This window comes from Neolamprologus brichardi, chromosome 15 (assembly GCF_056152115.1).
Source record: "Neolamprologus brichardi isolate AB-2024 chromosome 15, ASM5615211v1, whole genome shotgun sequence".
NCBI classification, from domain to species: Eukaryota; Metazoa; Chordata; class Actinopteri; order Cichliformes; family Cichlidae; genus Neolamprologus; species Neolamprologus brichardi.
Window position 1 is genome coordinate 3,764,381 of NC_142118.1, and position 12,720 is coordinate 3,777,100.

At 39.8% G+C, this 12,720-nt stretch overlaps 2 protein-coding genes across 3 annotated transcripts in view; one reads left to right on the forward strand and one right to left on the reverse strand.

Annotated features, from left to right (window-relative positions):
* Window positions 1-262: 262 nt before the first annotated feature.
* On the reverse strand, window positions 263-8,038 carry ubxn2a (UBX domain protein 2A). Of its 2 annotated transcripts, XM_087852577.1 has the most exons (7): window positions 7,942-8,038; window positions 7,488-7,550; window positions 7,147-7,258; window positions 5,093-5,202; window positions 2,345-2,482; window positions 1,868-2,029; window positions 263-1,168 (listed from the first exon to the last, which is right to left on the reverse strand). In XM_087852577.1, exons 2-7 carry the CDS (start codon window positions 7,529-7,531, stop codon window positions 985-987), a joined length of 750 nt encoding a protein of 249 aa, XP_087708703.1. In that variant the 5' UTR covers window positions 7,532-7,550; window positions 7,942-8,038; the 3' UTR covers window positions 263-984. The 2 variants fall into 2 exon arrangements, with proteins under 2 accessions (XP_087708703.1, XP_087708704.1); XM_087852578.1 differs by lacking the exon at window positions 7,488-7,550.
* Window positions 8,039-11,428: 3,390 nt separating this feature from the next.
* The window catches only part of atad2b (ATPase family AAA domain containing 2B), a 71,272-nt gene continuing 69,980 nt past the window's right edge, over window positions 11,429-12,720 (forward strand). Inside the window, exon 1 of the mRNA XM_087851830.1 lies at window positions 11,429-11,646. Within this exon, the coding sequence (XP_087707956.1) occupies window positions 11,548-11,646 (99 nt within the window). The 5' untranslated portion in view covers window positions 11,429-11,547. The remainder of the gene's footprint in view (window positions 11,647-12,720) is intronic.

Genomic DNA, 12,720 nt, shown 5'->3' on the forward strand with positions numbered 1-12,720 from the left:
CTGAATAATGTTTGTGTTTGCTGGCAGTTTTTCCGTGAATCAGCATCAGATGTACGCTTAAGTGTCTTAAGCACCGCTGTGATGTCATCATTCCTCATCAGTGAGCCCTCCCTCCCTAATCTAAATCCCCTATTAGGACTGTAAATGCCAGCACAGATGTGGAGTAAGGTGCAGCATCGGTGCTTAAGAGTCCAGCCATAATCGCGTGTCTGTCATCAGTAGTGAAAGCACAGCTAAACAAATGATATTAAAACAACACCAATTCAATTTGATCAATTTATTAAATGTTAAAACAACAAAAATGCAAAATTTTAAGGATTTTTCAACATTTTATTTTGTCATATCACATCACACATCACATGTGATATGTCATCCAATGATTTGGTCGAATAAAACAATGCATTTGACCGAAAGAAAAATGATAACACTACAGAAAACTGATAGAGATTAAACAGCAAGGCAAACATAAATACTTCTTTTGTATCACATGACTGTGCAAACATAAAAATCACATGTTTGTAAACTTAAAACCTCAGCCCCTTACATATGTATATATATATATATATATATATATACTGCTGACTGTGCAGAAAAGGTGGTAAATCACAATTTGGGAAGACTTGCTTGGTGGTGATGGTGGTGGTGGGATTTTGCATGTGTGATGGGGCGGATGGAGGTTTTACACGTGGCAGATTAAACAGATGGAGGACCATCTGCATGGGCGACAGCCTATATAGTTTTTCAGCAGATTTAAGAAGGTCTGACGACAGGTAACTGCTGTCCTCCAGAGGAAAGACAGCACCTTTTGCAACTAAGCGATTATATCGTTAATAAAGTTTGAGCTAATCCCACACGGGGACAGTAGAAGGAGACAGCAACTGTCAAATGCGAGTGCTGCGGACCTTGAGATTGCTATCAGGAGGATGAGAATGAGTCAGTGAGGGGGAAAAGCAGCGTGCTGTGTGAATTATGGGCTCGTGTTGGTCAGGAGTGTCCAAATGGAGCCTGTGTGTTCAGGGGTCTCTGTACAATGACAGCGTTGGCCAAATCCGCTTCTTCCAGACTTAATTCTTTGTCGGTGAGCTCTCGGAAAGGAAGAGACGTCGTCAGGACGAACGGTGGGCAGCTCCTCTGGCAGCGTGACACGAAATCATGAACATCAGCGATCCTGGAGGAGAAAAAAATATAAATAAATTAAACATCAAGACTGAAGATTAAAAAAAAACAAAACAAACAAACTGCCATCGTAAATACAGAAATGAACACGTCTGCTCCTATTAAAACTTTCCCAGCCAAGGACTCCAGTCCCTACTGTGACACGTGACTTCTCTATGAAGCACTATACTAGTGCCATCATATATTATTAATAATGAGGCCCCAGTGTATACGAAGCCATCCTATGTAAGGCCTGGTCCTCACGCTGCAGGCTGGAAGGGTTCAGTCCTCTCCATCCATCCTTTGCTTACTAACCCTGTTATATAAAAGCTGCACCAGACTTACGCAATCCCTCTCAGGGGATTTTATAGATCCACGCTGTTGCTACATCTCAGATTATGTTTTCTGCTGCCCCATGCACTGTGGGGCAGGGGGACGTAACATGCAGCATGCCTCCAGCCTTTAACTCCAGCAGCCTAGAACAGAGCATTACGTAATCCTAACCCCCACCTCCCAAGCTAGAGCAAACAAAAATCTTTTTTTCATCCCTTCAACCATTTCTTTTTCCTGCTTGAGATTATGGGATTTACACGCAGCGCAGCAGGAGCAGAAAAGTGTCAAGATTCCTCTTTTTTAATTTGCTGATTCTGTCTCTTATTTTTGTCCTTTGATCAAACCGAAGATCGAGATGTGGCGTATTGGCGATACGTACCGATGCGATAGGTTAAACCTCTGCACCAGTCTCCTGCCGTCGGCCAACCAGATCTGCAGGGAGGTGACGGGAAGGGCGTGGTCTAGTGTTACCATGGGAATAGGAGGAGATTCTCCGTCCTCGTGCACAGATGGTGACCTGGCTACTACTCTGGGTGCCACACTGGGAATGGACAGAAGATAAATAGCAGATTAACCACCAGTTTAGAAGTGCACACGCCAGGTTCACCATGCACAGCGACGCCAGGAAAAAAAAATTATGCAAAATGTTTGCAGACTCTTTGTGTCAGTGATGGTGCAAAAATGTTTTGGTGCTCAGCTTGACAAGCAGACTCGTCTGCTGGGCCAGATTTGGTTGTGGGGTTTTTGATATTTGGATTTAGAGGGACACCTAGTGGTGCACGGTGGTCTTTAAATCTTGAGCTCACACTGCACAAAACACAAAAACAATAGGACGTCCACAGCGACAATCTCTCACCTGCCAAGTCTATATCCTCGACCGCTGAAGGGATGAAAAGCCTTCTTCTTGGGAACGTAATTTTCCTCTGTCAGATCTTCCACGCTAATCTCCAGCTCCTCCTCTTCTGCCCTGCTCTCCCACTCTGCCGGAAGCTCCCTGGGATAGATTAAAGATCCGGATTGGAGTCCAGTCAGATCAATCAATATGACAAATGAGCTGCACTAATGAGCTTTATCTAGCTTCAAGTGTCGGGCTTTGGTCAGCAGGGAGAATATCTTCCCTGCTAATTTCATCATGGGGGAGTGATCAAAACCAGTGAATCGAACCAAGGAGAGATGCTACATGTGACTTACATTCAGGCTTAGTCTGTCCCTCCTTCATGTATGTGTGCAGCACATATAATTTAAGTAGGTCTGCATCAGTGTTCCCAAAATGAATGGGTTCAAAAGTAATCAGACAAGTGCCTACTTAATATTCCTCATCTAGCCCTTTGACATTTTGACATTAGCCCATGATGAAAAGAGCTCCCGTTGATTGATTGAGAGCTGTCTGTTGGATTGAGGTGGCTACTCAGGAAATTGAGAAATCATCACTAAACTCTGGCAAGTAGGTTTGATAATGGAGGTAGATATGGTATTTAAACATATTTAAACTAAAGACAAAGAAAGAGAGAAAATAAAAAGACAACTTCATTTGGCATTTATTCAAAGCAATCTAACACTGCAGGCTCTGATTGAAATCAATAAAGTATTAACCCACGCCGGCGGTCTCAGCTGAACGGGTCAATGCTATTCGAACTGATGTTCATTAAACACTTGGCTGGTGTCGAGGAGAAATGGACCACCTCTAATTCATTAAAACTTCTTTTTTATTTTGCATTTTGATATTGACTTAACTTCTGACACCACAAACAACTTTGGGTCATGACTGCCGTGGAGCCATGCCCAGACAATGCATTCATCAAGCAGCAGCAGCTGCTACACACTTGTTAAAGCAGTTGTAAAATGTTGCTTAGTGCCCACTCAGTGATAATGTTATGTTTTTGGTTTATGCATGTGAGACATAGGGAACCTGTCCACAGTGCACTCTGCTTTTTGCACCATAACAGCTGTGATGGACATTTTACAGATAAATTCAGTTGAATTGGTGTTTTTAGCTGTCCTGATTGTTTTAGTAGTATGTTTGTGAAATGAATCTATGTAGCGTTAGTCTTTTAACAAAGTACAGTCCAGTGCAGTCTAGAGCCATCACTCATTCCTCTATATTTTGCTAGAAAAAAAGGGAATTAGTTTAACGTCTGCAACTTCTTTTTTTGTCCTCCCCTTGTCCAGTTTCCTGAATACCTTTAAGGTCAGACCGCACACCATGCAAAGCAATGCCAAGCTTTAGGCTAATAGATCTTTGGGAATCACCTCGTTGGTGTTAATATTGAGATTTTTCACATATTCAACTAAAAATAAGAACAAATGAGGTGTTTCAGAGAAACGTCACGTGTCACAGTAGGGACTGGAGTACTTGGCTGGGAAATAGGGACGCACCGATACCGATACTGGTATCGGGTATCGGGGCCGATACTGTAAAATGTGTGTGTACTCATACTTGTAAAAGTTAACCGATACCATGAACCGATACCAACTTATTTCATTAATCAGAGGGTGGCTTGTCATTTCTGTTGTAGTTTTTTAGATTGGCCACTAGGGGGGGCAATTATTATTTTATTTATTTTATAATTTTTTATATTTTATTATTTATTTAATAATAATTATTTTGTTTGTTTGTTTACAATATGGACACTCTGCAATAATTTAAAAGTTTATTTTATTCGCAAACCTAATTTGTATTTATTTTATCCCAAACAGTGTTTATTTATTATTCTGAAAGCTCGAGACAGTGCCAATAGTTCAGTGATATTTTGTAAAATTACAATGTGGAGACTCTGCAATAATTTAACAGAAGTGCTTATTTTTCACTTGAAATTTTTTTGTGGTCATTTTTATTAAGATTTTATTTTTTATCGGCAGGGAATATAATAAAACCTGTCTTCCAATTAATTGTATTTGTGTGTGTGTGTGTGGTAGAAGTATCGTTTTTTGTATCGGCAAGTGCTCAGATCCAAGTATCGGTATTGTATCGGTTTGAAAAAATTGGTATCGTTGCATCCCTACTGGGAAAGTTTTAATAGAAGCAGACATGTTCAGTGGGGAGTGTTACATGGTCAGGTACTGGACTGAAGATGAGTGAAAAAAGAGCTAATGAATGAAGAAAAGCCTGGAGAACTATTGTTCAAGAACACTTTAAAAATGACAAGAAAATCTTTCTCCTTGGATGCGAAATGTAAAAAAACGTTTGCACCTTACCGTACATTTCTCCCTAACACTGATTGCACATCTGCTCCACAATGAGCACAAAATATAAATAAATATGTTTTATATTTAATTCCTGTATGACTTTGCTCTCATTAGGAGAAATGGGTTAAATTTATGTTACAGATTACTCAAAAAGATATTAAGATGATAAGAAAAATGACACCGTCTTGCTATTAACTTTCCACTGCCCGAGGAACAATAAGAATTACACTATTAGTCTGAACACTCCCTTCTCATCAGTGAGAGAACACTATTTGAGGTCGTTAAGCCACCAAGAGTAATTAAAAACCATGATTAAAGCCTAGGATTTGATGGCCCTTCTTCGTGGTAAGGCAGCAAAAATCTAACTGAAGACATCGTAAAAACAGGAAGGTTATCCTGTTTCAGCCAGTCGACTCACCCCCTTTTGATGGCATCCAGGAACTCTTGATTCTCTGGAATGGAGTAGCTGCGAAAGTCCTCGTCATTCACAGTGAAGCCGTCCTTCCACAGCCTCACCACCATCTCCACCTGGAACGAAAGCAAAAAAAAACCCCCAATCAAATAGGCCTGACAGGATTCAGAGATAAAGTCGCCACACAGCTGTTAACCTCGGGAGGTCGGACTTTTACTGTGGACTGTTTATCCTGGCAACGAACGGGTAAACAAAATATCCTGTGATCACTGAAGCCTGGTGCTTGTGTTTTCAACTGAGATTTGCCTGACAGAGCTCGGCGAGAATTCTCATTTGGAGAGTCTTACGCCATTTTCACTCACGCACCGGAGGCGAATGTGAGCATGCAATTTTCAACGCAATTAAACAAATGTTTAGCCTGCCGGGTCCCTATTACAAAGGCTTTGTGAGGTTCGTCTGGGCACGTGCCAGAAAAACTACAGGTAATAGTTCAGTGATTTCCCTGCAGGCAAGTGCGTCCTTCTCCTGCATGATCTGGTCAGGCAGCACCGTCGTCTAAACCAAACACATTCTTTGTTACGTCCTCTCGGTTTGTGCTCTTGGCTTTGAAGCTTAGAAAGTTACTTATGGAATACTTTGATCTGGCACTTAGCTAGATATGACCATTTTATTTAAATTGCTATGATGCGAACATGAGACTGTTTTTATGCTCCACTGGGACATGTATCCCATAATAACTTGCAATTAAGAAAAAATGTAAACAACAGGAGGTTAATAGGCACACATTTGAATGTCAGCAGAGATGATTCTGCCTGACAATGTCATTAAAAATGTAAAATTGGAGCATTAGCTATTTCAAAATGTCATTTAACTGCTTTATATTGAATCGATGTATACTGAGTATATGTGTCACATGAACTCTCTTATGCAGCTTTCTTGCCATTTCTTTAATTATTCTTCAGGCTTCTTTAACGACATTCAAAGCTCTTCTTTGGCTGTCTTTTGTTCACCACTGGTTGAAATGCAGTCCTAAACCATGACAGTCTTCAATATGTTTCACAGATGGCTGTAGACACTCACTGTTCTACCTCTTTCCTGACCCCTCCATTTCTCTCCCCGTTTCCCTTCCTTAACAATAGCTTCTTGACAGCCTGAGACACTGTGACCATTTCTGATGAGGCTTCAATGAACAGCACATAGGTCAGCTGAAGGATAGAGACATCTCCCGGGTTTTTCTCAAGGACATTACTTTCAGATTTTTTTTTATTCCTTACTTATCCAGTTTCCTCAAAACTTTAACATTTTGGGCTAATAGTCCTAGAGGAATTACCTTGCTGGTGCAAAAATACTATTTATACCTGTATTGTGGTGTTATCTTTGGCATTTTTCATAGTTTCAACTAAAGAAATGTGAACAAATTGACGGTTTTTGCCTTAATGATGCAAAAATTGATTCTTTGCTAAGCTGTCAATTATTTAGAATAGAATAGAATAGAATAGCCTTTATTGTCATTGTACAAAGTACAACGAAATTGGAGTGCCACTCCCTTGGTGCAAAATGCAATAATAAATATAAATGTAAAATATAAAAAGTACAATAAAACAACCGAAGTACTCAGACAATAATAAGTACGATATATACAGGATAGCAGCATAATATAATGATAGCATGTATAGCAGCATAATGTAGTGACAATGGCAAGTATAGACATAACACTGGTTTCACTCCTTAAGTTTGATGCCTTTTTCTACTTAAATGCATTAAGTGGCTTAGCAAACAAAAATAACAATCCTGTGAAAATAGTCAGATACAAGGACTGGACTGAAAATGAGTGAAAAAGCAGCCAATGAGAACTACTGATGAAAACCTATTTTAAAAAATGACAAGTGAGTCTGGCTCCTCGGAAGCATAAATGTAAACAAATGAGGTGTGGCTTAAGACTCTTGCATAGTACTGTGTATACGTTATTTAAATGTTGTGTTATTACTAGTCTATAAGCTCAGAAATGAAGGCTGGACATTTGCAGAGATCTGGCTCTCAAGTGTGAATTTGTCTCTGACCTTTGAAGTCCCTGAGGCATCGTAACAGATCTTCTCCACCTCATCGAGGAGGTCTTCCACAGAAAAACTACGACTCATTGGAGCTTCCTCTTCATTGTCCTCACTGACCACCCTTTATGAGAAGAAAGTGCAGGTATTCACTCATCATGCTTATTGAATTCAGTCTACAGTCACAAGCGTTAACGTGCAAGACCATGCAAAGCAAGTTCACACACCCCCAGAATATGTTATTATTATTATGTCCAACCCAGTTATTTTCAGATTATTTCACATCCACGGCATCAATTAAATTACAGGACTTCATTTGCCTAGAGGTGGATTTAACAAAGAGAATGACTTACCAGTGTTCATCTTTTTCACTCTCCACAGTGTCAGTTTCTTTCATGTCTTTCTATGTTTCCCATCTAAGGAACAAGCGAGCACACACACACACACACACACACACACACACACTGTTTTAAAAGCGTAGTTGATGTTCAATATTTTGGAAGGTAACCTTTTATTGTCTTAGCGGCGTATTATGTACACGTGTGCAGTAAAACTGCTTAAAAATGACTTAAAACGGATCATTTTTATAAAGCATTACGTGATCGATAGATAGCCAGACAGCCAAGCAGCCTGCAGCTTTATCGTTATTTATGCAAGTGGGCGGCAGAAAGCGATGGACCCGCAAAGAGCAAAACACACACGCAAGAGCCAACACCGGTCGTAAAAACGAGGATTATATGTCATCATAAACACAACAGATGCCCATTAGCATGCGCACATAAAGGGTAAGGTCGAATAGTGAATTACCAGTCCGTGTTTTAATCGGTTAATCCAGGGCTACACATCTGTAGCCATAAGTTTCAGGGTAGCGGCGCTTCTGCTGAGCAATACATGTGACGTAACAGTGCCGTAAATCCACTCCCGATGTCGCGGTTGTACACTCTTCTGTGCTGAACTCAGCAGATCTTCTCTCCCAGCTGAAACTCACGATACAGTATTAGATGGCATGGAAAGCCCACTGGATCCAAACTTGTGTGCGTTTGTTTCTATTTAGAGGTAAGATGTCTCATATGGCTCAACTCTATGGGCCAAAATACAAAACAAATAATTAATGACTCACTAATAAACACGCAGGCAAACAAACACAGACAAAAATAATTTAATATAGTTTTCTGGTACATTCCTCTGCTTGCTTCTCATACGCCCCAAGGACCAAAACTACCAAAAATATAAATGAACAGGTAAATAAATCAGTAAAAAAACAAAAAACAAATAACAATTTTAAAAAGCTATCTTACTGAAACGCACAAAATCTCTTTTTGGTTGTTTTAACTGAGGAACAGAGCAACCAAACCTGGCACACAGGTACATATTCCACACTGGATGTGATCTGGATGTGATCACATTGCTTTGAAGCTGACAGGTGATTGCTTATGGACATTCTAGGCTCTGACTGCCTCACTGAAACTCCAATACATTTATTACGATATATTTACTACGTTAATCAGCGACATCCCGCACTCAGTAGTTTCAGTCGCTCATTTGGAAGTTTAGAAAAATTTGTCTTGGATCCAGCCCTCTATACAACATCACTGGTTATTTTACTTGTAGTTGCTTCAAATGCCTGAATGTAAATCACTTTCTGTGGTCTGTAGTTGCCAAATCGCTGTGAATTGCTTCCTGTAGGGGTATAGCTTTGGGCCCCTCAAGGTTCTCATCTATATCACATATTATGTTCCCTAACAACCACCTCTCAACAGGTTTTAATGACCCATTTGTAGCAGCTATACACTTAAATTACCTTTCACGTGCATGACACCACTTTCACTGTACAACAATAACATTTAAATTGTTGCCTATTTGTTATTGTGACGCAAAACTTGAATAATGCATGATATATTATGATGTCATTATGTTGCACATTGTAGCCAATACAAACAATACTACAATACAACACATCAAATATAATTTTATAAAAGATCTTTTTATTTTAACCCTAACTAACCCTACTACAACCATCAAACATATTAGAGGAATATAACAGTAACAGAAGTACATTTAAACAGGCAATACCTCTAGACTAGCAAAATAAGAGATAAAGGGTTGCCACTTGTGAAAAAATTTGGCTGTGCAACCTCTCAACGTATATTTAATTTTTTCAAGTTTTAAAAAAAACATGACATCTCTAAGCCACCGGGTAATAGTAGGATACTTAACAGACTTTCAATGCAACAATATTAGACGTCTCGCTAATAGGGATGTGAAAGCTATAATATCCTTTTGTGTGGAATCAAGTGTAAGTGAGCGAACAGGAATCCCAAATACAGCAATCAGAGGACAAGGACGAAGAGTTACCCCAAGAACAGTTGACATAATAGCAAAATACCCTGTCCAGAAACCTTGTAGATCAGGACATAGAAAAAACATGTGGCTAAGGTGACAAGGAGAACCATGGCATTTATCACATTTATTTTCCACTTCTGGATACAATTCAGAAAGTCTAGACTTAGAGAAATGCACCCTGTGTATGACCTTAAATTGAATAAGTCCAAGACGAGCACAGGAGGTGGAAGATCGTACCCTCGCTATAGCCTGTTCCCAAGACTCCTCATGTATTCGAATTCCTAGTTCTCCTTCCCACGTACACTTAGGCTTAACATTAGAGTGGTTACTAAAAGACAGAATAGCATCATAGAGTTTCGAAATGGTTCCTCTGTGATGAGGAATAAATGATAACGTAGTTTCCCACTGCTGTTCTGGAGGTAAAGAGGGGAAATTTGGGAAACACTTGGCAACAAAATTTCGAATTTGAAAATAGCGAAACAAATGGGTAATAGGGAGATTATAACGAGAAGACAAGTTGGGAAAACTATCAAAAACACCATCCACATATAAATGTTTGAACTGTTTTATACCCTTGTCACACCACACTGAGAATGTTGAGTCCAAAAGTGAAGGGGGAAACAAATGGTTGTCGCTTAGAGGACCCGAGGAAGACGGCATTACAAAATTAAAGTGACGTCTAAACTGAAACCAGATTTTGAGTGTGTTAAGAACCACCTGATTATCAGTGTACAGAGAGTTGGGATCAGCGGAGAATAATTTCAGTGACCCTTGACCTTTTCTGCATTCCCATACCTTCTATTAAACTCTATGAGAACATATAAGCACAGGTAAAGAAATTTCATTTTTCAATCATCTAACCAATATTTCGATGGCGAGATAATGAACTGGACATGTGAATGAATCGTCTAGTTCACTTCATTTGAAATCGACAGCCTGGCTGGAGTGCATTGCCCACTTATGCTCAGAACAGGGTACAATGAAAATGAAAACAGATTCCTGTTCCCATGTAAAAGGTTTAGATTTTCTTACATTTGTATAAAAAATATTTATTTGAGAAATCAAATGGGAATATTTTATGGCACAAGGTTCTTAAGAAAAAAACAACAACATTTTGACATTGATTTTTAGAAACCATTGCTTGAACCAAAAAAGAGAAAAAAAGAAGGAAAAAACAAAACAGATGGCTAGCACAGTTGCATCTTTACTCGAGCCAGAAATAGAACAGAAAACACACAAACAGTCATTTTTACTTGTGGGGATAAAATGACAGGGAGTGCAGTGAAAGGAGCAAGGCTAAAAGCATCAAAGTGAGAAGAGATTATTATTAATTCAGCCTCTTCTACTACATTTGGAGGTCACAAAGAATTCAAAATTTGATAGTCAATACAATTCAGCCCTGTCTTGCACACACAAACAGTTTTTTTTAGGTTGTAGTAATAATAGCTTGTGTGATTATTTGAGTTTTAAAGATTCCGATTGCAGCTTTACAGGGCAAATCTAAATATTTTTATCATTCACAGACCTTTTACATTTGTTGATGTTTTAATATATATATTTTTTGATTAAGACAAAGAGTGAATTGCTGCACATACTGGGCATCCTGGAAAAATAACTGCAGACAGTTTGTATGATAAAGTGCAGGCTGCCCACTTCCATCTGTTTTCCTGCTGGCATCAAGTGTACCACCTTTTGTTATTCATTTGGTGACTTGTCGTGCTTTAATAGTACTTAGCTGATTAACTGACTGTCCCCAGTGTACAATACAAGTACTTACCCATAGTAACATATCTGCATTAAGAATTACTGCCTTTGTGATATAAAGTATCCATGTAATAACAAAGATAGTAGGTCTTTTGGTGGTAATCCAGTCAGCAGAAATGAATGCACCTGCCAAACAGACTTAGAACCACCACACACGGAGAGAGAGGGAGAGAGAGGCGGGGAAATAGAGAGGTAGACAGAGAGAGAGAGAGAGATGGCGCCTCGAACTCGATCCTGCTCTCACTGAGGCAGTGTTTAGAGCCGGTTAGAGAGATTCAGTAAGGGGCAGACAAAAGAAAAAAAAACATGGTGAACACAAGGAAAAGCTCACGGACTAGGAGCGGTCCATTCATCTCGTCGAGGACTAGGTCGTCGTCGAGAAACGAGCGAAACTCTGAGGAACATGTAAGCCGGTTTCTTTTCTTTACCGGCGAGCTAGCTGGCTGGCTAGTTTGGCTAGCTGGCTGCTAGCCTTGGCCTCAAGGTGCTCCACATAATGTATTATTCACAGCAAAATACGAGCAGTATCGACACTGACACCAACACAGTCACGCAGATACACAGTGCAAGACATGAATGTGGCTAGTCGTTTGCGTATCCTTCGCACTGAACGGATTGTACAGCTGTCAGATTACAAGCTAGCGATATGAACTGGCTATAGCTTCAACTTGAGTTCCCTTTGTTTTTGGCAATTTTAACCGGCTGACTTGTTCCACTGTTTTCACCATTAATTAGCCCACCCAATAAAGACAGTTGGGATTTTGACTCGAGGTTGTTGGCACTACTATGTGTCGCTATCCTCGAAGTGTCAGCTTACTTATTATCTCACATATGAAGGGAGAAAGCGATAGTTAAGCTAGCATTGTAGGTTACAGTTAGCCTAGCAGCTAGCTTACAGTGGGGGGAAGGGAGTCCCAGGTCCACAACAGTTGGCTGGCTCGGGTCCGTATTTAGCAAGTCTGAACTTGGTGAACTTTGAGTTATAAATGACCCAAAGACCCATGGGCAAGTTGGTTTTTAGACTGTCCGTTTAAAACACACTCGTGGAGTTAAATATTCCCATGTGTTCTTCGAAAGAATGATTTGATAAATGAGCTTTAGATTTTACTCCCGATCGCCCGACCTACAAGCTGCCTGACAGGCTTTGTTTCAAAATGTAAACATTGTGATTATGCAAGACAGGAAGATCTGTATTTCCGTAATATTTACGATTATTAAGGCACTTAACACGGACAAAGAAATCATTTTATCAATGGGAAATATCTGTTGGTTGCTGTTAGCGCATTCCTGAGTTTTAGTGGTTTGTTGGACGAGTGGTGGTACGTTGCAGAATTGTGGGTCATGATTCATGAAATACGTAGCTCCGGTCCAGACCAATCGATAGCACCCTATATTGCACTGTGTGAGTGTAGAACTGCACTCTTTGTAACAGAGTTTTAACTTTCCCATCTTTTATTTACATTGCCATATCACAAGAAG

Coding starts and splice junctions, on each gene's coding strand:
- ubxn2a (XM_087852577.1), bottom strand. CDS start 7,531: ATGAAAGAAACTGACACTGTGGAGAGTGAAAAAGATGAACACTG. Junction 2,483..5,092: donor CTGGATGCCATCAAAAGGGG/GTGAGTCGACTG, acceptor AATCTATCCCAG/GGAGCTTCCGGCAGAGTGGG. Junction 1,169..1,867: donor AGGTTTAACCTATCGCATCG/GTACGTATCGCC, acceptor TTTCTCCTCCAG/GATCGCTGATGTTCATGATT.